General features: G+C 38.9%; 1 protein-coding gene and 1 pseudogene across 1 annotated transcript; one reads left to right on the plus strand and one right to left on the minus strand.

Moving 5' to 3' along the window:
- The first annotated feature begins 2,789 nt into the window (after positions 1-2,789).
- On the plus strand, positions 2,790-4,304 carry LOC132557438 (uncharacterized; annotated as a pseudogene).
- Positions 4,305-9,162: 4,858 nt separating this feature from the next.
- On the minus strand, positions 9,163-22,873 carry LOC132557444 (perlucin-like). The gene is made up of 6 exons (XM_060221928.1): positions 22,828-22,873; positions 18,035-18,126; positions 16,945-17,041; positions 16,352-16,460; positions 14,958-15,086; positions 9,163-9,202 (listed from the first exon to the last, which is right to left on the minus strand). Exons 1-6 carry the CDS (start codon positions 22,871-22,873, stop codon positions 9,163-9,165), a joined length of 513 nt encoding a protein of 170 aa, XP_060077911.1.
- Positions 22,874-24,455: the final 1,582 nt, after the last annotated feature.

Genomic DNA, 24,455 nt, shown 5'->3' on the forward strand with positions numbered 1-24,455 from the left:
AGTACATTGAGAATAAGACCACGGAGAGTCGTGAATAAGTACATTGAGAATAAGACCACGGAGAGTCGTGAATAAGTACATGGAGAATAAGACCACGGAGAGTCGTGAATAAGTACATGGAGAATAAGACCACGGAGAGTCGTGAATAAGTACATTGAGAATAAGACCACGGAGAGTCGTGAATAAGTACATTGAGAATAAGACCACGGAGAGTCGTGAATAAGTACATGGAGAATAAGACCACGGAGAGTCGTGAATAAGTACATGGAGAATAAGACCACGGAAGTACATGGAGAATAAGACCACGGAGAGTCGTGAATAAGTACATTGAGAATAAGACCACGGAGAGTCGTGAATAAGTACATTGAGAATAAGGAGACGGAGAGTACGTGAATAAGTACATTGAGAATAAGACCACGGAGAGTCGTGAATAAGTACATTGAGAATAAGACCACGGAGAGTAAGACCACGGAGTGAATAAGTACATTGAGAATAAGACCACGGAGAGTCGTGAATAAGTACATTGAGAATAAGACCACGGAGAGTCGTGAATAAGTACATTGAGAATAAGACCACGGAGAGTCGTGAATAAGTACATTGAGAATAAGACCACGGAGAGTCGTGAATAAGTACATTGAGAATAAGACCACGGAGAGTCGTGAATAAGTACATTGAGAATAAGACCACGGAGAGTCGTGAATAAGTACATGGAGAATAAGACCACGGAGAGTCGTGAATAAGTACATTGAGAATAAGACCACGGAGAGTCGTGAATAAGTACATGGAGAATAAGACCACGGAGAGTCGTGAATAAGTACATTGAGAATAAGACCACGGAGAGTCGTGAATAAGTACATTGAGAATAAGACCACGGAGAGTCGTGAATAAGTACATTGAGAATAAGACCACGGAGAGTCCTGAATAAGTACATGGAGAATAAGACCACGGAGAGTCCTGAATAAGTACATTGAGAATAAGACCACGGAGAGTCGTGAATAAGTACATGGAGAATAAGACCACGGAGAGTCGTGAATAAGTACATTGAGAATAAGACCACGGAGAGTCGTGAATAAGTACATTGAGAATAAGACCACGGAGAGTCGTGAATAAGTACATGGAGAATAAGACCACGGAGAGTCCTGAATAAGTACATTGAGAATAAGACCACGGAGAGTCCTGAATAAGTACATTGAGAATAAGACCACGGAGAGTCCTGAATAAGTACATTGAGAATAAGACCACGGAGAGTCGTGAACAAGTACATTGAGAATAAGATCACGGAGAGTCCTGAATAAGTACATTGAGAATAAGACCATGGAGAGTCCTGAATAAGTACATTGAGAATAAGACCACAGTCCTGAATAAGTACATTGAGTCCTGAATAAGTACATTGAGAATAAGACCACGGAGAGTCGTGAATAAGTACATGGAGAATTGGAGAGTCGTGAATAAGTACATTGAGAATAAGACCACGGAGAGTCCGTGAATAAGTACATTGAGAATAAGACCACGGAGAGTCGTGAATAAGTACATTGAGAATAAGACCACGGAGAGTCCTGAATAAGTACATTGAGAATAAGACCACGGAGAGTCGTGAATAAGTACATTGAGAATAAGACCACGGAGAGTCGTGAATAAGTACATTGAGAATAAGACCACGGAGAGTCGTGAATAAGTACATTGAGAATAAGACCACGGAGAGTCCTGAATAAGTACATTGAGAATAAGACCACGGAGAGTCGTGAATAAGTACATTGAGAATAAGACCACGGAGAGTCGTGAATAAGTACATTAAGAGAATAAGACCACGGAGAGTCGTGAATGAGAATAAGACCAAGTACATTGAGAACGGAAGACATTGAGAATAAGACCACGGAGAGTTCTGAATAAGTACATTGAGAATAAGACCACGGAGAGTTCTGAATAAGTACATTGAGAATAAGACCACGGAGAGTCGTGAATAAGTACATGGAGAATAAGACCACGGAGTGAATAAGTACATGGAGAATAAGACCATGGAGAGTCGTGAATAAGTACATTGAGAATAAGACCACGGAGAGTCGTGAACAAGTACATTGAGAATAAGATCACGGAGAGTCCTGAATAAGTACATTGAGAATAAGACCATGGAGAGTCCTGAATAAGTACATTGAGAATAAGACCACGGAGAGTCCTGAATAAGTACATTGAGAATAAGACCACGGAGAGTCGTGAATAAGTACATTGAGAATAAGACCACGGAGATAAGTACATTGAGAATAAGACCACGGAGAGTCCTGAATAAGTACATTGAGAATAAGACCACGGAGAGTCGTGAATAAGTACATTGAGAATAAGACCACGGAGAGTCGTGAATAAGTACATTGAGGATAAGACCACGGAGAGTCCTGAATAAGTACATTGAGAATAAGACCACGGAGAGTCGTGAATAAGTACATTGAGAATAAGACCACGGAGAGCCGTGAATAAGTACATTGAGAATAAGACCACGGAGAGTTCTGAATATATATATACATATTCAGTAAACCGTCAAACGTCACGTGACCCACCTTGTTATACACAGTGAGTAATTTTGTTATTTTATACTTAAATGTTGTCCCAATTTCGGAGCAAAACCCGTTTCCAGTGAAACTGAATTAAGATGCCTTTGTTTATCTGTAAACCTCACGAATATACGGTTTTTGCCAACAGTTTTTTTAACAGGTCAGTTGATAAAATCCCCTATGTGACAGTCTTATGCAATGTTCAGTTCCCTATTTGTAACAGATTAACATCTGAATTCAACACTGATGGAGCCCAAAGAGAATGAGCAGATGTCCCTGCTCTTGTCGACCTACCTTGAGAGAAGAATTACGGGGACACAGGAGGTTGTTGATATCAGGGGGAACAATGTAATTTTGAGTGAACGATTCAGTAACATAACCTCTTAAACCAGGTCTGCCGTTATAACTGGAAGCTACTGAGACGGATTGATACTCTGATATAGACCGAAAACTTGTAGACGAGACAGTTATAGTAACTTATCCTGATCAGTGTATCTGACCAAACATGGAACACAAAACCATTCTGTGCATACGGAAGTCAGACTGTCAGCCAGGCTATGTCAATTTAGAACTCGGTCGGCAAGCTTATCTGACCCAACGCGTTTGGTTGAATTCTTTTGTTAGAGTTGGGAACTCAATTTTTCTATCCAGCGATATATACCGAGAACAATTGATTAGTGACGCTTGTAGAATTTTAGGCAGTGGACATGAATGTAATGGGCCTGGCCTTACGTTAGAAATGTCAGGGAAAAGTCATGATTCAGTTCGCTGCTTTCAATGTCCGAAGTTGGCCGAAAGAGGCTGGAGAATGGATCACACGACACGTCTGTATGGATGGCCATGTCAAACCTTGATAGACAAGATTGTACAGAGTGGATGTCATCTTGTTCCGGTTGGAGATAAACGTTCTGAAGACACATTGTAACAATGGAGAATCTCATTTGCAACTGCAGAAAGGTCTTCAGTTCACTCCTTCAATTACTTCCAATTCAAAATATATGGTTTGTTGAAATGATTCTTAACACAAATCAAAAGTACGTTGACATAAACCATTGGAGATGGAGACATCTTATGTTCCTATTTTATGAAAACGGTCCTATTTCATGCAGTAGAAAATTCAAGTCAAACATTTTGGCAAGACAAATACTTATTCTATTGTTTTTGGTTTTGCTTCAATATCATTATTGCTTGGGTGAAGGCAGGGTTCCGTCCCAATTACTTTATTCAGGTCAACAACTTATTTAAAAGAAACGTACGTGAACAACATCAACAAATATTACTGGACGTTTTAAACAACCACAGTCAGACGAAATGGAGGTGTCTGTCGGTAGGAAACTGCTACCCGCCTATATGGAATACTGTCGGACTCGTCATGTCGATCTTATCTCCAAATCCCAACACCTACATGGGAAATTGCACTGAAACAGGATATAGCATTTGTTGACGTTTTATCTCCCACTCTTTTGTCCCACACTTCAATAAAAAACTGCTAGGGAGGCAATGCAGTTATTTTTAACATCACGGACAGGTTGTGATGAGGTTCACATGTACGGCCATGCTATGAATGTCCTACAGAAATTAGCAAAAGGACAAATTTTGACAGATCACAGGGTTGCTCGAAACAACAAGATAGAGTACAAGAGATTAAAGAAATGTAAACACCGGATGATTCCAAGTGCTGCCATGGGTACAGAATTATTGCTCTTGGAAACTGTGGTGTCTCTATGTATGTATATCACACAGAGGTCTGACAGAGGATAACTGTGGTGTCTGTATGTATGTCTCACTGAGGTCTGACAGAGGATAGCTGTGGTGTCTTTATGTATGTATATCACACAGAGGTCTGACAGAGGATAGCTGTGGTATCTCTATGTATGTCTCACTGAGGTCTGACAGAGGATAGCTGTGGTGTCTTTATGTATGTATATCACACAGAGGTCTGACAGAGGATAGCTGTGGTGTATCTATGTATGTATATCACACAGAGGTCTGACAGAGGATAGCTGTGGTGTCTCTATGTATGTATATCACACAGAGGTCTGACAGAGGATAACTGTGGTGTCTGTATGTATGTCTCACTGAGGTCTGACAGAGGATAGCTGTGGTGTCTTTATGTATGTATATCACACAGAGGTCTGACAGAGGATAGCTGTGGTGTATCTATGTATGTATATCACACAGAGGCCTGACAAAGGATAGCTGTGGTGTCTCTATGTATGTATATCACACAGAGGTCTGACAGAGGATAACTGTGGTGTCTGTATGTATGTCTCACTGAGGTCTGACAGAGGATAGCTGTGGTATATCTATGTATATCAAACAGAGACCTGACAGAGGATAGCTGTGGTGTATCTATGTATATATATCACACAGAGGTCTGACAGAGGATAGCTGTGGTGTCTCTATGTATGTATATCACACAGAGGTCTGACAGAGGATAGCTGTGTTGTCTCTATGTATATCACACAGAGGTCTGACAGAGGATAGCTGTGGTGTATCTATGTATGTATATCACACAGAGGTCTGACAGAGGATAGCTGTGGTGTCTTTATGTATGTATATCACACAGAGGTCTGACAGAGGATAGCTGTGGTGTCTCTATGTATGTATATCACACAGAGGTCTGACAGAGGAAAGCTGTGGTGTCTCTATGTATGTATATCACACAGAGGTCTGACAGAGGATAGCTGTGGTGTCTTTATGTATGTATATCACACAGAGGTCTGACAGAGGATAACTGTGGTGTATCTATGTATATCACACAGAGGTCTGACAGAGGATAGCTGTGGTGTCTCTATGTATGTATATCAAATAGAGGCCTGACAGAGGATAGCTGTGGTGTATCTATGTATGTATATCACACAGAGGTCTGACAGAGGATAGCTGTGGTGTCTCTATGTATGTATATCAAATAGAGGCCTGACAGAGGATAGCTGTGGTGTATCTATGTATGTATATCACACAGAGGTCTGACAGAGGATAGCTGTGGTATCTCTATGTATTTCACACAGAGGTCTGACAGAGGATAACTGTGGTGTCTCAATGTATGTATATAACACAGAGGTCTGACAGAGGATAGCTGTGTTGTCTCTATGTATATCACACAGAGGTCTGACAGAGGATAGCTGTGGTGTCTCTATGTATGTATATCACACAGAGGTCTGACAGAGGATAGCTGTGGTGTCTCTGTGTATATCATACAGAGGTCTGACAGAGGATAGCTGTGGTGTCTCTGTGTATATCACACAGAGGTCTGACAGAGGATAGCTGTGGTGTCTCTGTGTATGTCACACAGAAGTCTGACAGAGGATAGCTGTGGTGTCTCTATGTATGTATATCACACAGAGGTCTGACAGAGGATAGCTGTGGTGTCTCTGTGTATATCATACAGAGGTCTGACAGAGGATAGCTGTGGTGTCTCTGTGTATATCACACAGAGGTCTGACAGAGGATAGCTGTGGTGTCTCTGTGTATATCATACAGAGGTCTGACAGAGGATAGCTGTGTTGTCTCTGTGTATATCACACAGAGGTCTGACAGAGGATAGCTGTGGTGTCTCTGTGTATATCATACAGAGGTCTGACAAAGGATAGCTGTGTTGTCTCTGTGTATATCATACAGAGGTCTGACAGAGGATAGATGTGTTGTCTTTATGTATGTATATCACACAGAGGTCTGACAGAGGATAGCTGTGGTATCTCTATGTATGTCTCACTGAGGTCTGACAGAGGATAGCTGTGGTATATCTATGTATATCAAATAGAGGCCTGACAGAGGATAGCTGTGGTGTATCTATGTATGTATATCACACAGAGGCCTGACAAAGGATAGCTGTGGTGTATCTATGTATGTATATCACACAGAGGTCTGACAGAGGATAGCTGTGGTGTATCTATGTATGTATATCACACAGAGGTCTGACAGAGGATAGCTGCGGTGTCTCTGTAAGTCTTAAAGACATTAAGACATATTTGTGTTTTCGATACATTTGTTTAGTTAGAACATTTTTCTATTTGAATATTCAAATGGAACAATTTAGGAATTCCATCTTCCCTTAATATTTCTACAATGGTAACAAACAGTGATTAGTTGCATTTTCTGAAGTATATCTATGTTTATATGTGTAGGAAGAAAACAAACTGTATACAGATGGAGGTTTGCATCTCGTTATACCACAAGTTCAGAGAATTTACATGATATAGCATATATATATATATAGTATACTCGCATGTATATGGACCGTTACCATAGATACAATTTTCTGTAAATCTTACCATTAAACCCATGGTAGTGATTTCATACTATGGCAAATTTATGCCAATCGTTTCATTCCTGCACAAATAATAGTATTATTATTATCAGCCTCATTCAAATCATCAGAACCGTTCACCAGTACATCTAGATTAATGATTATGTCATATCTAGATAGTTTTCTGTATAGTGTATCACGACAGTCGTTGTATCTATTGCACTGAAAATTAATTAATGTGGTTATGGGGATGCTGCACCTATTCGTCTAGATTTTGACTTTTCTTTTTTGATCGCTTTTTCATTAGTTGCCGCCCAGTCTTCAAACGTTTAGCCCTTAGTATTAATGACAAGTCCTAGAAGGACAACACAGCTGTATGATGTAACATCACTGACAAGTCCTAGAAGGACAAAACAGCTGTATGATGTAGTATCACTGACAAGTCCTAGAAGGACCAAACAGCTGTATGATGCAGTATCACAGACGAGTCCTAGAAGGATGAAACAGCTGTATGATGTAACATCACTGACGAGTCCTAGAAGGATGAAACAGCTGTATGATGCAGTATCGCTGACGAGTCCTAGAAGGATGAAACAGCTATATGATGTAACATCACTGACGAGTCCTAGAAGGATGAAACAGCTGTGACAAGTCCTAGAAGGACCAAACAGCTGTATGATGCAGTATCACTGACGAGTCCTAGAAGGATGAAACAGCTGTATGATGTAGCATCACTGACGAGGCCTAGAAGGATGAAACAGCTGTATGATGTAGCATCACTGACGAGTCCTAGAAGGATGAAACAGCTGTATGATGTAGCATCACTGACGAGTCTTAGAAGGATGAAACAGCTGTATGATGTAGCATCACTGACGAGTCCTAGAAGGATGAAACAGCTGTATGATGTAGCATCACTAACGAAACAACTGTATGATGTAACATCACTGACGAGACCTAGAAGGACGAAACAACTGTATGATGTAACATCACTGACGAGTCCTAGAAGGATGAAACAACTGTATGATATAACATCACTGACGAGTCCTAGAAGGATGAAACAACTGTATGATGTAACATCACTGACGAGTCCTAGAAGGATGAAACAACTGTATGATGTAACATCACTGACGAGTCCTAGAAGGATGAAACAACTGTATGATGTAACATCACTGACGAAACAGCTGTATGATGTAGCATCACTGACGAGTCTTAGAAGGACGAAACAGCTGTATGATGTAGCATCACTGACGGGTCCTAGAAGGATGAAACAGCTGTATGATGTAGCATCACTGACGAGTCCTAGAAGGATGAAACAGCTGTATGATGTAGCATCACTGACGAGTCCAGTCCTAGAAGGATGAAACAGCTGTATGATATAGCATCACTGACGAGTCCTAGAAGGATGAAACAGCTGTATGATGTATCATCACTGACGAGTCCTAGAAGGACGGAACAGCTGTGTGATGTAACATCACTGACGAGTCCTAGAAGGACGTATGTATCATCACTGACGAGTCCTAGAAGGACGGAACAGCTGTGTGATGTAACATCACTGACGAGTCCTAGAAGGATGAAACAGCTGTATGATGTAGCATCACTGACGAGTCCTAGAAGGACGGAACAGCTGTATGATGTAGCATCACTGACGAGTCCTAGAAGGAACAGCTGTATGATGTATCATCACTGACGAGTCCTAGAAGGAACAGCTGTATGATGTATCATCACTGACGAGTCCTAGAAGGACAGAACAGCTGTATGATGTAGCATCACTGACGAGTCCTAGAAGGATGAAACAGCTGTATGATGTAGCATCACTGACGAGTCCAGTCCTAGAAGGATGAAACAGCTGTATGATATAGCATCACTGACGAGTCCTAGAAGGATGAAACAGCTGTATGATGTAGCGTCACTGACGAGTCCTAGAAGGAACAGCTGTATGATGTAACATCACTGACGAGTCCTAGAAGGATGAAACAGCTGTATGATGTAGCATCACTGACGAGTCCTAGAAGGATGAAACAGCTGTATGATGTAGCATCACTGACGAGTCCTAGAAGGATGAAACAGCTGTATGATATAGCATCACTGACGAGTCCTAGAAGGATGAAACAGCTGTATGATGTAGCGTCACTGACGAGTCCTAGAAGGACGGAACAGCTGTATGCTGCAGTTTGGTTCATTACTTGACTCTTCTATATCTAATTCTTAATTTGTATCAAAGGTGAAATTTAGTTTCTAACTTTTATACAATTATAAGGACACATGTATATACTATTTGTATATTTAAATGAAACTACCTTTAATGAAATACGACAAAAACCAAAGAAATCAGTGATGTCTTTATTCGTACAATAGAGATGACAGATCAAGTCAACCAATGACTTCTCCGGTAATGATACCATCAGAATACCTGTAATAAAACAAAGGATATTTATTAAATAAGAAAAAAATCTTAGTTCAAATTCCTATTATTAAAGAAATCTGGACGAAATGGACCCAGATACTTGTAAAAGGCACAGGGAAAATGAGATAAGGCATTCCGGTCGTGGATAATTCAATTAAGTGATGTCACGTTCCCAAATGAGAACAAGGGAAATAACAACGGAAACTACATATAAGTTGTGCTTGTTTTCGATGATAGAAAACCTGTTTCTCCTTGACTGTTAAAACAGATATATCTAGTATGCATGGCTGCAACATCACCAAACACGTCCATTCTCATACATAAGTTGTACTTGTGTCTGGCGATGGAAAACATTAACAGTTGGAACAAACCTTAAGTTGTGTTTGTATTTGAAGATGAAAAACCTGTTTATCGTTGAAAGTTTAAACAACCCTAGATGGAGGTTTGTCCTGCATATTACCTTCTCTAGGTTGTCAACATTTTCCTGGTTGATGGGGCCAATGAGCATGCTTACTCTTCTGGAATACTTGGATTTATCATCTTTGTACTTTTTGAAGAGTTTGCTCATGGTTCCGTGAGTCAATATTTTGCTCATGGTTCGTTGGTTTTTAGTTTTTGAAGTGTTTAAAGTTTGTAAATATTTTTTTCATGTTTAGCTAATTTGCCTTCATTTTATCAATTTCCAGTTTGAATTAAAATTGTTGACAATTTCTTCTGTTGTTTCTCTGCTTCTGACATTTGATATCTTGCTTAGCCTAGACATCAGAATCAGCTGTTTCTGAATTTTGCCAGTATTCCATTTTTTGGAAGAATCTGAGGTTTTTTTTCTACTGATGAACGTTGTTAATTTCGCAAGCTTTCGTTGACACAAGAAGTGTATTTCATTTTACATTAGTGGTGCCAAATCAATATCGATAGAATGAGTTCGATCTGACGTCATAAGTTCTTCCAAAATTAATATGCAGTGTTTGTCAATCGCTTGGATACATACGAATAATTGTTTTTGAAGGCTTGAATACATTTTCAGTCACTGTCACTTCAAGCTTAGATCAATCAGTCATGTTCACTAAATGCATGAAAATATTGCAGCTCTGATATCAACTCTAAAGAGCTGAAACTCTCTGTGATGAGACCTTCTAGTGTGATAAAAAAAACCCTCTGTGATGAGACCTCTAGTGTGATAAAAAAAACCCTCTGTGACGAGACCTCTAGTGTGATAAAAAACCCTCTGTGATGAGACCTCTAGTGTGATAAAAAAACCCTCTGTCATGAGACATCTAGTGTGATAAAAAAAACCCTCTGTGACGAGACCTCTAGTGTGATAAAAAAAATCCCTCTGTGATGAGACCTCTAGTGTGATAAAAAAACCCTCTGTGATGAGACCTCTAGTGTAATGAAAAAAACCCTCTGTGACGAGACCTCTAGTGTGATAAAAAGAAACAATCTGTGACGCGACCTCTAGTGTGATAAAAAAAACCCTCGGTGATGAGACCTAGTGTGATAAAAAAACCCTCTGTGATGAGACCTCTAGTGTGATGAAACCCTCTGTAATGAGACCTCTAGGGAGCTGAAATCCTCTGTAATGAGACCTCTAGAGAGATGAAACCCTCTGTAATGAGACCTCTAGAGAGATGAAACCCTCTGTGATGAGACCTCTACTGTGATGAAACCCTCTGAAATGAGATCTTTAGAGAGCTGAAACCCTCTGTAATGAGACCTCTAGAGAGTTGAAACACTCTGTAATGAGACCTCTAGAAAGCTGAAACCCTCTGTAATGAGACCTCTAGTGTGATAAAAAAACCCTCTGTGATGAGACCTCTAGTGTGATGAAACCCTCTGTAATCAGATCTCTACAGAGCTGAAATCCTCTGTAATGAGACCTCTAGAGAGATGAAACCCTCTGTGATGAGACCTCTAGTGTGATGAAACCCTCTGTAATGAGATCTTTAGAAGCTGAAACCCTCTGTGATGAGACCTCTAGAGAGCTGAAACATATTGTAATGAGACCTCTAGAGAGATGAAACCCTTTGTGATGAGACCTCTAGAGAGTTGAAATACTCTGTAATGAGACCTCTAGAGAGCTGAAACCTTCTGTAATGAGACCTCTAGAGAGATGAAACCCTCTGTGATGAGACCTCTAGTGTGATGAAACCCTCTGTAATGAGATCTTTAGAAGTTGAACCCCTCTGTGATGAGAACTTAAGAGAGCTGAAACCCTCTTAAATGAGAACTTAAGAGAGTGAAACCCTCTGTGATGAGACCTCTAGAGAGCTGAAACACTCTATAATGAGACCTCTAGAGAGCTGAAACCCTCTGTAATGAGACCTCTGGAGAGTTGAAACCCTCTGTGATGATACCTCTAGAGAGATGAAACCCTTTGAGATGAGACCTCTAGAGAGTTGAAACACTCTGTAATGAGACCTCTAGAAAGCTGAAACCCTCTGTAATGAGACCTCTAGTGTGATAAAAAAAACCCTCTGTGACGAGACCTCTAGTGTGATAAAAACCCCTCTGTGATGAGACCTCTAGTGTGATAAAAAAAACCCTCTGTCATGAGACATCTAGTGTGATAAAAAAAAACCCTCTGTGACGAGACCTCTAGTGTGATAAAAAAACCCCTCTGTGATGAGACCTCTAGTGTGATAAAAAACCCTCTGTGATGAGACCTCTAGTGTAATGAAAAAAACCCTCTGTGACGAGACCTCTAGTGTGATAAAAAAAACCAATCTGTGACGAGACCTCTAGTGTGATAAAAAAAACCCTCGGTGATGAGACCTAGTGTGATAAAAAAACCCTCTGTGATGAGACCTCTAGTGTGATGAAACCCTCTGTAATCAGAACTCTACAAAGCTGAAACCCTCTGTAATGAGACCTCTAGTGTGATGAAACCCTCTGTAATGAGACCTCTAGGGAGCTGAAATCCTCTGTAATGAGACCTCTAGAGAGATGAAACCCTCTGTAATGAGACCTCTAGAGAGATGAAACCCTCTGTGATGAGACCTCTACTGTGATGAAACCCTCTGAAATGAGATCTTTAGAGAGCTGAAACCCTCTGTAATGAGACCTCTAGAGAGTTGAAACACTCTGTAATGAGACCTCTAGAAAGCTGAGACCCTCTGTAATGAGACCTCTAGTGTGATAAAAAAAACCCTCTGTGATGAGACCTCTAGTGTGATGAAACCCTCTGTAATCAGATCTCTACAGAGCTGAAACCCTCTGTAATGAGACCTCTAGAGAGATGAAACCCTCTGTGATGAGACCTCTAGTGTGATGAAACCCTCTGTAATGAGATCTTTAGAAGCTGAAACCCTCTGTGATGAGAACTTAAGAGAGCTGAAACCCTCTGTGATGAGACCTCTAGAGAGCTGAAACATATTGTAATGAGACCTCTAGAGAGATGAAACCCTTTGAGATGAGACCTCTAGAGAGTTGAAACACTCTGTAATGAGACCTCTAGAAAGCTGAAACCCTCTGTAATGAGACCTCTAGTGTGATAAAAAAACCCCTCTGTGATGAGACCTTTAGTATGATAAAAAAACCCTCTGTGATGAGCCCTCTAGTGTGATGAAATCCTCTGTAATCAGATCTCTACAGAGCTGAAACCCTCTGTAATGAGACCTCTAGAGAGATGAAACCCTCTGTGTTGAGACCTCTAGTGAGATGAAACCTCTGTGATGAGACCTCTAGAGAGCTGAAACCCTTTGTAATGAGACCTCTAGAGAGCTGAAACACTCTGTAATTAGACCTCTAGAGAGATGAAACCCTTTGTGATGAGACCTCTAGAGAGCTGAAACCCTCTGTGATGAGACCTCTAGAGAGCTGAAACACTCTGTAATGAGACCACTAGAGAGCTGAAACACCCTGTAATTAGACCTCTAGAGAGATGAAACCCTTTGTGATGAGACCTCTAGAGAGCTGAAACCCTCTGTGATGAGACCTCTAGAGAGATGAAACCCGCTGTAATGAGACCTCCAGATAGCTGAAACCCTTTGTCATGAGAACTCTAGATAGCTGAGACCCTTTGTGATGAAACCTCTAGAGAGCTGAAACCCTCTGTAATGAGACCTCCAGATAGCTGAAACCCCTCGTGATGAGAACTCTAGAGAGCTAAAACCCTGTGTGGTGAGACCTCTAGAGAGCTGAAACCCTCTGTGATGAGACCTCTAGAGAGATGAAACTCTTTTTGAGGAGACCTCTAGAGAGCTGGAACCCTCTGTAATGAGACCTCTAGTGAGATGAAACCTCTGTGATGAGACCTCTAGAGAGCTGAAACACTCTGTGATGAGACCTCTAGAGAGATGAAAACCTTTGTGAGGAGACCTCTAGAGAGCTGAAACACTCTGTGATGAGACCTCTAGAGAGCTGAAACACTCTGTAATGAGACCACTAGAGAGCTGAAACACCCTGTAATTAGACCTCTAGAGAGATGAAACCCTTTGTGATGAGACCTCTAGAGAGCTGAAACCCTTTGTCATGAGAACTCTAGATAGCTGAGACCCTTTGTGATGAAACCTCTAGAGAGCTGAAACCCTCTGTGATGAGACCTCTAGAGAGATGAAAACCTTTGTGAGGAGACCTCTAGAGAGCTGAAACACTCTGTGATGAGACCTCTAGAGAGCTGAAACCCTCTGTGATGATACATCTAGAGAGATGAAACCCTTTGAGATGAGACCTCTAGAGAGCTGAAACCCTCTGTGATGAGACCTCTAGAGAGCTGAAACCCTCTGTAATGAGACCTCTAGAGAGATGAAACTCTTTTTGAGGAGACCTCTAGAGAGCTGGAACCCTCTGTAATGAGACCTCTAGAGAGATGAAACCCTCTGTGTTGAGACCTCTAGTGAGATGAAACCTCTGTGATGAGACCTCTAGAGAGCTGAAACCCTTTGTAATGAGACCTCTAGAGAGCTGAAACACTCTGTGATGAGACCTCTAGAGAGATGAAAACCTTTGTGAGGAGACCTCTAGAGAGCTGAAACCCTCTGTGATGAGACCTCTAGAGAGATGAAACCCTTTGTGATGAGACCTCTAGAGAGCTGAAACCCTCTGTGATGAGACCTCTAGAGAGCTGAAACCCTCTGTAATGAGACCTCCAGATAGCTGAAACCCCTCGTGATGAGAACTCTAGAGAGCTAAAACCCTGTGTGGTGAGACCTCTAGAGAGCTGAAACCCTCTGTGATGAGACCTCTAGAGAGATGAAAACCTTTGTGAGGAGACCTCTAGAGAGCTGAAACACTCTGTGATGAGACCTCTAGAGAGCTGAAACCCTCTGTGATGATACATCTAGAGAGATGAAACCCTTTGAGATGAGACCTCTAGAGAGTTGAAACACTCTGTAATGAGACCTCTAGAAAGCTGAAACCCTTTGTGATGAGACCTCTAGAGAGCTGAAACCCTCTGTGATGAGACCTCTAGAGAGCTGAAACCCTCTGTAATGAGACCTCTAGAGAGATGAAACTCTTTTTGAGGAGACCTCTAGAGAGCTGGAACCCTCTGTAATGAGACCTCTAGAGAGATGAAAACCTTTGTAATGAGACCTCTAGAGAGATGAAACCCTCTGTAATGAGACTTCTAGAGAGATGAAAACCTCTGTGATAAGACCTCTAGAGAGCTGAAACTCTCTGTGATGAAATGTCTAGACTCGTGAAACTCGCAATCATGTGAGATTTATCAGGACTTTATCTCTAACATGTGAGATTTATCAGGACTTTATCTCTAACATGTGTAGTAGTTTTGATACTTTAGAGAAACTGTGATACTCACTCAGCCTCACAAATGAAACTATCCTTGTCAGTACACTCTTCGTCATTCCAGTAGAGATTGAAATCGAATCTGATCTGCATACAGTTTTCTGTGCCGTCGTCGTTGTCAGGCTGGTTTGGTGCCCAGTGACTGAAACATAAATAGGTTACCTTGGTAACGGTACTAGTAACCATTTAACCATTGAATGTCCGTTAAATTGCATTTATTGTCAATATAAATGTCATGTAGACAAAATGACGTCCGTTATCATTGCGCCCTATTTAAACTACATATATAATCCCGTGAATGCATTTCAGATTAATAAAAAGTTATTGGGAGATCACAAAGCAAAATACAGATGTAACAGTTCTAGTTTTCATGGAACATTTTTTTTTAAAGAATATTCTAGGAGCACATTTAATGTAGTCTTCGATATTTTTGGTAAAATTATGAAGTAAAAAATCACTTAATTCACCGTCAAACTTGTTTTTCGTCAGATGCAACAAATCATCTGTTAAAGTACTTATGTAAAACAAGAAGAAGATATTAACATGTCAACATAATCAATGTCCACACTCATATTTAATCAAACTAGGTGGTACCAATATGTCAATACAATCATAATCCAAACTCAAATTCAATAAAACTAGGAAATACCATCATGCCAACATAGTCATAATCCAAACTCAAATTCAATAACACTAGGAAATACCATCATGCCAACATAATCATAATCCAAACTCAAATTCAATAACACTAGGAAATACCATCATGCCAACAGAGTCATAGTCCAAACTCAATTTTCATAAAACTAGGGCAACAACAACTAGAAAATGCCCACATGTCAACTTAGATATGATCGAAACTAACATTCTTATGGAGATTCCTGAGAGAAGGAGAATAAGACCAGGTGTTCGAACGAGAAAACGTCTTCTGCTTCATTGACGACACCTGCCATGTAACCGTTGTTAAATGTAAATAAGTAATGTAACGCTCTCAAAATGAGGACAAGGTATAAAACAGAACCAAAATGAATACCAGGAAATATATGTCCTGGTATTCTCCCGACGTAAGAGGGTCATACTGTTGAATTTAGACATCTAATGAACTAAAGATTATGAATTTTGAAAAGAAACGAAGTTGGTTTACTGGAGATAAGATTTGTCTCCTTAACAGCCAAGCAAAGTCCAGTCGAGTTCTAAAACATATTCATGATATAACCTGCAATAGATTCATAAAAATGATTTTTCAATTTTAATTGAATCGCTTATAATAGAACTGTTCTCTGATGCTTTCAAATCAACTAGAGCAAAATCATCTCCGTGTTTATTACGGTAAATAATAGTTTTGATGGATATCAGGTGTACATATCTGGAAAGTCTATCGTTAGATATGTAGGTAACTTATTGACTTACGTGTAGCCGGAGATAATTTGTGAGTAGCCAGGTGTTCCTACCCATCTCCACTCCCCTTCAAACAATTCGTCCGACCCATCTATCCAGTAGTTTTCAACCCTAGCACTCTCTGCAATTTCATTTGTTTATTACGGTGAAAATTATTTCAAACATCAAGTTAAATTTCAAAACCTCCAATTTGTTTTTCTAATCATCAAACATGACTTAATTTTATATCATTAAAAAAATTAAAAAAAGATAAAATCAAAATACAATAAAGAATGATACCCCATTTGTTAATTATTTATCATTTAAAATCGGTAGCAAATTATCGACTCTCCAAGTAAACCTCTTTGTAATGCAATTTTCATAATTCTAAAGCTGCAACATATTTCTGAGCTATATCTATCACTTATTTCCATATGTAAGTACTAAAGTAAGTGATATTAGGAACTTTACTGTTTTGTTTATATCCTTAGCACCTGTTTATGTGGAAGATATGCGGCGGACCTCCCGTATGTCGTTTGGTGAGGTAACCTCTATTACAAGGAGACTTCGCTTTACAATAGCCCTGGCTATTAAGGGGCGATAACTATATTAAATTATATACTCACTATTGGTATGTACATCATTCAGTACATTATCCAGCATTGCTTCTTCCTCTTGTGTTTCAATCTTCACTAAATCTCCACCGAAAACCTGGCAGTATTTCTGAAGGTCAAATTACATGATTTTGTCACTAGATCTGTACCAAGCAAATCAAAATTTTGCACAAAAAAAAACAAGTAAACAAAACAATAGTAATAAAAATTAAAAAAAGAAGATATTTACACCTTTCAATAAAACCAAATTCAATGCAGCAAGTGGAAATGATGAAATGAACTCATCAAACGGCGATTTCGTCTTTCATGTACTCGTCTGACGGACTAATAAAAATCCTAAATTATCGAAATGGATTTCAAAAGCAGACAGGCAGAGGCACTACGTTAAAATTAAACATCTTAAATATTCAAATTTTACGTCATTGAACATTAGCTTATTTCAAAAGTACCTGTCTTGTTTAGATATTCATCAAGGCTAGGTATTGAAGTTATTGGAATTGGACTATGGGCTATTTATGTACAACATAAAAGTGTTTTTTCTATCTAGAATTAATTTAGAACGATGTTTATGGGCACCGTCATTCACATAACGCGATTACAAACGGTGAAAAGCATTTATTTATTCATTAAAGATTTTGTAGTTTTTGATTTTCATGAATATCAAAGATTAGGTAAATCACCCGAAATTTAAACCACAGAAAAATGTAATATTTAGTTCAGTTCCAACATGTAAATTCAAATCGAATCAAATTACCACATGCATGACCTTGTATGATCTTCTAATGACCTTCACCTGAACAATGATGTATAATTCAGGTGTATATCAAGGTGCTAAGATGTGATCATACTCAATTGTCTCCAAGTTTCTCTTATAAAACTGCATCCACAACTTTTCGGTATGTATCACATATTGGCATATCTATATCGTGTACTTTTTTGTTTTCATTGCAGTTTGATGAAGAATAAGCCCAGACACTGAAATGATTTCATTGTCTTTAAGGTAAAGCTATTCAAATAAATTTCTCAAAAAATCCTGAAAGATATTATAATACTTAATTTTCTAGAATCACCAGATGTACGTTGAAATCATGGGCCTGCTTACCTTGGCGTCTATCCATGACACAGGTTCGAAGAAGACTTTGTAGCAACTTTCGCCGTACTGCTGAAAGTCTATCGGACATGCTCCTCGCGAACCTTCACAGAGCAAGGTAATAGCTATAGGCTCATTTCGGAACATTTTCTTCAGGTTGGTAATGTCAATAGAATATCTGTTCTTATAACAGAACCAGTAGAAGATTAGAATTTCGATGACTACACTGTCACCTTCATCAGACAAGTGACCAATGTGGAGCGTGCTGGCACTGACGTACGTAGTGTACGAAATGGTTAGGAATTCACAACTGTGTCGTATGTGCTATAATAATATGTGCAATAAGGTCAAAAATGGTGTGATGAGATGGTAAACAGATCAGACACAAGATGCACAAGATAGCAACAATGTACTGAAGTCAATTCGGCTACGCTTTGTTAACCATCTCGTACACTACGTATGACAGTGCTAGTACGCTCCACACTGGTAATTTATCTGATGAAGGTGACCGTGTTGATCTCGTACACTACGTACGTCAGTGCTAGTACACTCCACACTGGTCATCTGTCTGATGAAGGTGACCGTGTAAATCTCGTACACTACATACGTCAGTGTTAGTACGCCCCACACTGGTCATTCGTCTGATGTAGGTGACTGTGTAGTCACCGAAACATCATACTTAAATCCTCTTCTAGATGTGTTATAAGAACTACTATTCTAACAGCTATATGCTTGTTTTTTTGTTAGCTATGGAGGAGGGTAGGGTTCGTAAAAATCGCCGAAGATGTTAGAATGGTGTCCCTTTATAACGCTATCTCTAACAAAGCGACGTCTTATCTATACAATCCATCCCCTTGAAAAATGATGACATTATTCTTCTGTAAGGACACTCGGAAAAACGATGAAAGTGAACAACATTTTAACTCAAATTAAGAATTAGATACAGCAGGACCAAACATTGTACAAAAGACGCACAAGTGAATAGCACATTTATTACAAATTAAGAATTAGATACAGCAGGACCAAACATTGTACAAAAGACGCACAAGTGAATAGCACATTTATTACAAATTAAGAATTAGATACAGCAGGACCAAACATTGTACAAAAGACGCACAAGTGAATAGCACATTTATTACAAATTAAGAATTAGATACAGCAGGCAAACAGTACAAAAGACGCACAAGTGAATAGCACATTTATTACAAATTAAGAATTAGATACAGCAGGACCAAACATTGTACAAAAGACGCACAAGTGAATAGCACATTTATTACAAATTAAGAATTAGATACAGCAGGACCAAACATTGTACAAAAGACGCACAAGTGAATAGCACATTTATTACAAATTAAGAATTAGATACAGCAGGACCAAACATTGTACAAAAGACGCACAAGTGAATAGCACATTTATTACAAATTAAGAATTAGATACAGCAGGACCAAACATTGTACAAAAGACGCACAAGTGAATAGCACATTTATTACAAATTAAGAATTAGATACAGCAGGACCAAACATTGTACAAAAGACGCACAAGTGAATAGCACATTTATTACAAATTAAGAATTAGATACAGCAGGACCAAACATTGTACAAAAGACGCACAAGTGAATAGCACATTTATTACAAATTAAGAATTAGATACAGCAGGACCAAACATTGTACAAAAGACGCACAGGTGAATAGCACATTTATTACAAATTAAGAGTGACGTATTGTAGATACAGAAGAGCCAAACGATGAATTAAAATGCTTCATACCAAGAGTTATCTTAACAAGTGAATAGCACATTTATTACAAATTAAGAGTGACGTATTGTAGATACAGAAGAGCCCCCCCCCAAGAGTTATCTTTTTTTTTTTGGAATGGTAACATACTGTTTCCACATCCTATGGTGGGCTCCGTGTCAAGGTCGATATAGAGCTTATTCCCCTTAACATAGTTTTCGTGATAGACGTTGTTGACATCTGTCGAAAATACTTTCGGGAGATGCAGGCTTACAAAGGTTCGTTGTTTATGAACGCTATTATACGTATCAACAATAAGAATTCGCCTGTATACGATATGATGTTGGGCTGTTCGGACCTTGATATGTCCTGGAGTTATCAATGTAATAGATATGATTTACATGGAGGTTGTCGTCGATGAAACAGACGACGCTAACTCTTCCGAAACACCAGGTCCTATTCTAATTTTATTCTTTCATGAACTCTGAGTTAATCTTTCTTTTGTTCATATTTTGCCCTAGTTTTATTGAATTGGAATCATAATTATGTTGTTATTTTCTTGTTGTTTTTGAGGGCGTGTCATTAATTTGATTGACCTTAATTCATATGGTAGGCATCGTACATGAATCAGAAGAACTCTCTCAGTTTTTATATTCTTCACGTAAAATGCTCGTTGGTTAATATTTTGCCATCTTTTTTCAAATTTGAGTTTGACGTGCCTTTGTGCTGGCTTGTCGTTATTCCCTTGTTGTTTTTGAATATGTCACACGAAGGGTACAAATCAAAGTGGAAATATACTTATTAAACATATCGTGCTTAGTGCTAGAAAAAGCACACGATCTATTACAATAAGATAAATAGATAATCTTTTACATATTTTGTCTATTTTATCAAATTATTAAAAGATCCTCAGTATGAAGTGTGTAGCACTTTGTCTTCAATAATTTTTCTTAGCATAATTAAAGGCGACTGGGATCGTTGTTCGATTCTGGGCTTTTTTTCTTCAAAATCAGAAAAATTGCTTAGTCACGTGATAGTGGATTCTATAATTACCGCAAGCGTTTCTACGGTATTGTTGTACGAATAATGTTTTGGAGCTCTTCAGCCATGGAGTCATAAATACTAGTAGAGTCGTCGTATTGAACGCTGTATTTATATTTTTCTTGTTTGGTTTTCTTACTATTACTTCATAGCTGTAGTATTTATATCAAGTTGGCATGCCTTTGATTTCTCGAAAGTTCCTTTTTAGGTTTAAAAAAAGAAAAGAAGAAACGCACAAAGTTCCCCCCTGATGTATACCTTAGCTGTAAGAAAATAATGGAATATTTGGTCAGGTATTAAATAAAAAAACTTATTAAGAATTATCACCCTTCTTGACAATCTACCCTAAAATCAGCCAAGCGTGACGATGCCATTGTCTGAATTTGTGAGCGTCTTTAGTCCAAACCATGCCGCGTGATCAAGTCAAGCCGGATATTTTTTCAAACGAATAATTTCAACTGATACTCCAAGGTAAGCCATATTTCCCTTTCGCCATTTACCGAGACGTCACGCTTAATGCAAATTCAGAGAGATAGAGCAATTGCGATGCTGATGGATGGTCATAGCCAAAATACTGTCGCATGGCAGTTTGGCGTAGCCCCGTATTCAATTAGCCGTCTCTATATACGTTTCCATGCTACTGGGTTAGCTTCCAATCGTCGCAGGAGCGGTCGTCAGCGTGTTACGAACGCACAACAGGACAGGACGATTCAATCGTCGCAGTTAGTTGAGCAACAGATTATTAAAGACTGCTGCCGAGACTGCGTCTCATATCTAAGGTACTCATGGCAGACCCATTAGTGCTGAAACTGTCAAGAACCGCTTGCGTGCAAAGAGAATCATTGTGCGCCGACTTCTGACACCTTCGAGACGGCAGGTGCGTCTTGACTGGATGCACAGACATGGCCCGAATAGGTTTGGAATATGTTGGTGAAGGCATGTGATGTTCACCGACGAGTCTAGATTCTGTCTGCATCGCTAAAACGGAAGAAAAGGGGTATATCGTAGACGCTGTAAGCGTTTCGCCGACGCATGCGTGGTAGAACACAATAGATTCAGAGTCAGTGGGGCTTTTGTAATGGTTTGGGGCGGCATCTCCCATGGAGTAAAATCCCCCTTAATGGTCCTGGATCCAAATCTCAATGCTGTTAGATACAGAGACCAGATCCTCCAACCACAAGTCCTTCCACTTCTCAGACGTCATAACCTAATTTTCCAGCAATACAATGCTCGACCGTCTGTTGCCAGAGTCTGTCGCGATTTTCTCACGGCAAACAATGTTCAGTCTCTGGAATAGACCCCATATAGACCGACCTGTCTCCTATCGAGCATCTCTGGACAGACGTATTAGGAAATGTCAAAAAACCCAACTAACCGCGTCCTGTTCATTGACGCATTAACACAAGAATGAAACTACATTCTCTAAAGTCAAATTAATATTCTCATGAATTCAATGCATAGGAGAAGCCGCGCAGGGGTTCATGCAATAGGTGCTCACACCAGGTACTGAAGTGGCATTTTGGTTTTTCGCGGGTATCTCACTTCGAGTAGATACTGATGACAAGAGTGACGTCACCAAGACTTTTCTTCTACAGTGTTGTAAACAGCAGACTTGTCCCTTTACATTGATATAATAAAATTGCAAAATTTCCTAAAATATCATAGTCGATTAACTACATAATGTAATTGTGCGTTTCTTTTTTTGTCGAGTATATAAACCGTCCACCAGTCTACAATAGAATAGTTATATTTTACAAATTAAAACCATTTGTTCAAAGTTTATGGCATTCAACTTTTGATTTTTTTACCTTCAAATCAGAAGTACGATGTGTTCATTATAAAAACGTAAGTAAACTAAGCATTTCAGAGAATCTGCCTAAAGTGAAAGGAGGGAAAACAGCCTGCTGGGAAGTCCAGTAAATTATAAGGTTAATTTTCGCGAGGACATGATCGTTAATCTATATTTAAATATTGCTTAGGGTAGGGTAGGGATTATTGAGATTAATAAAAATAAAGATGGCAAATTCCCTACCTTGTAATCCGGCACATAACGCAAGGAAAAAAACGCACAGCTTCATGTTGACTGAATTGAGCTATTGGTGATCTCTAAAGGTAGTCCTTATCAACTGGGACTGCTTATCAGTACGATCTAGTGTTGATAGTCACCGACCTATCAAGCAACGGTTTACCAACACCTTTTCGGTAAACTTGTATTAAAATATCTTCAGTTATTGCTCGGGTTGGGATGTTTTGAAACATCATCTGATTTATATATATGTATTTGTATATAAGCCAAGAAAATACCAACATGACAAAAGAATCATAATCCAAATTCAAATTTAAAAAAAACTGGGATAAATATTAACAAAAGTAAGATTACACGTAAAAAGTACAAGGAGAGCAAGACCAGATCCTCCAGAAGAGTAAGCGTCTCCTCCTTCATCAACGACATCTACGATGTAAATCATGGTCAAATGATGAAAAAGTATACATCAATTATATACAAACACCTTTCCAGTATTAAAATTACTTCTGATAAGTTTTTGCGCGAGACGAAATGCGTTGAAATTTGGCGTAAGTGCACATTTCAACCAATGTGGATTTTTACTATTTCGCCTCCAAGAATTTCATCATTTTGGTTCGTCAATGACAAAATGATACTTTGTGTCTCGATAAAGGGGGCGGATTGTCTAAAAAATTGACAATTTATTTATCAGCACTGTAATTATTACGTCATTGATTATATTGGAATAAATATGTATAAACATAATTTGAATTGGAATCACACACGGTCAAGACAACAATTGAATTCGAAATAAAGAATAACAAGAAAATACAGACATGTGAAAAGAATCATAAACTAAGCTTAAAAAATCTCGAGCAAAATATGAAGGAAGGCAAGATTTACACGAATACTCCTGAGAAAGTACATGGATGATAAAACCAGGTGTTCCAGAAGAGTAAGCGTCGACGATAACCGCCATGTTAATATTGGTCAATAGTTAGTAATATGCAACGTTTGCAAATGAGAATACAACAACGGAACCAACAAGGAAACTAACATGATATGACAATTATGGTGAGGTATTTGAAATCTTTTCCCCCTGTTTATAGATAGTATGATCATATACTATCATCTGTGGCGTAAAGTGGTTGTTATGGTATACACATCTAGTTCAGTACATTTGACAAGATGCAATGAAGACATGTTCCCCGAGCTAAAGAGTGTTACATTGAACCAGGAAATCAGGACGAGAGCTCACAGAAAATGCAACAGAATATTTTAATAATGAACGTTTCCTGAAATCGGAGAAACAACTAGTCTATTCATATGCAGAGGAAGGAGGTTAATCGTTCCAGATAAACAGATATCATTGACGCAAAATGTTGCTTTTTAAGTCCGAGCTATTTCTGGTATTTTTTGTCTAGTTCTACACGTTTCTTGAAATCATAAGAATTAGACATTGTACATAGGTTTGTGTTATAAGTACCTGACAAAGGTGACCTATTAACATAATTGTGATTGAGACAAATAGATAAAATATATTAATGGATATATGTATGTATGTATATATATATATATATATCTTTGAATAAAAATGAATGAATAAATGAATTATATAATGAACACAAAGCCTTTGTATTACGCTGAGAAAGTTT

The sequence above is a fragment of the Ylistrum balloti genome, unplaced genomic scaffold (genome assembly GCF_031769215.1).
Source record: "Ylistrum balloti isolate Yb309-2 unplaced genomic scaffold, AGI_CSIRO_Ybal_v1 Utg370670, whole genome shotgun sequence".
In the NCBI taxonomy this organism is placed as follows: Eukaryota; Metazoa; Mollusca; class Bivalvia; order Pectinida; family Pectinidae; genus Ylistrum; species Ylistrum balloti.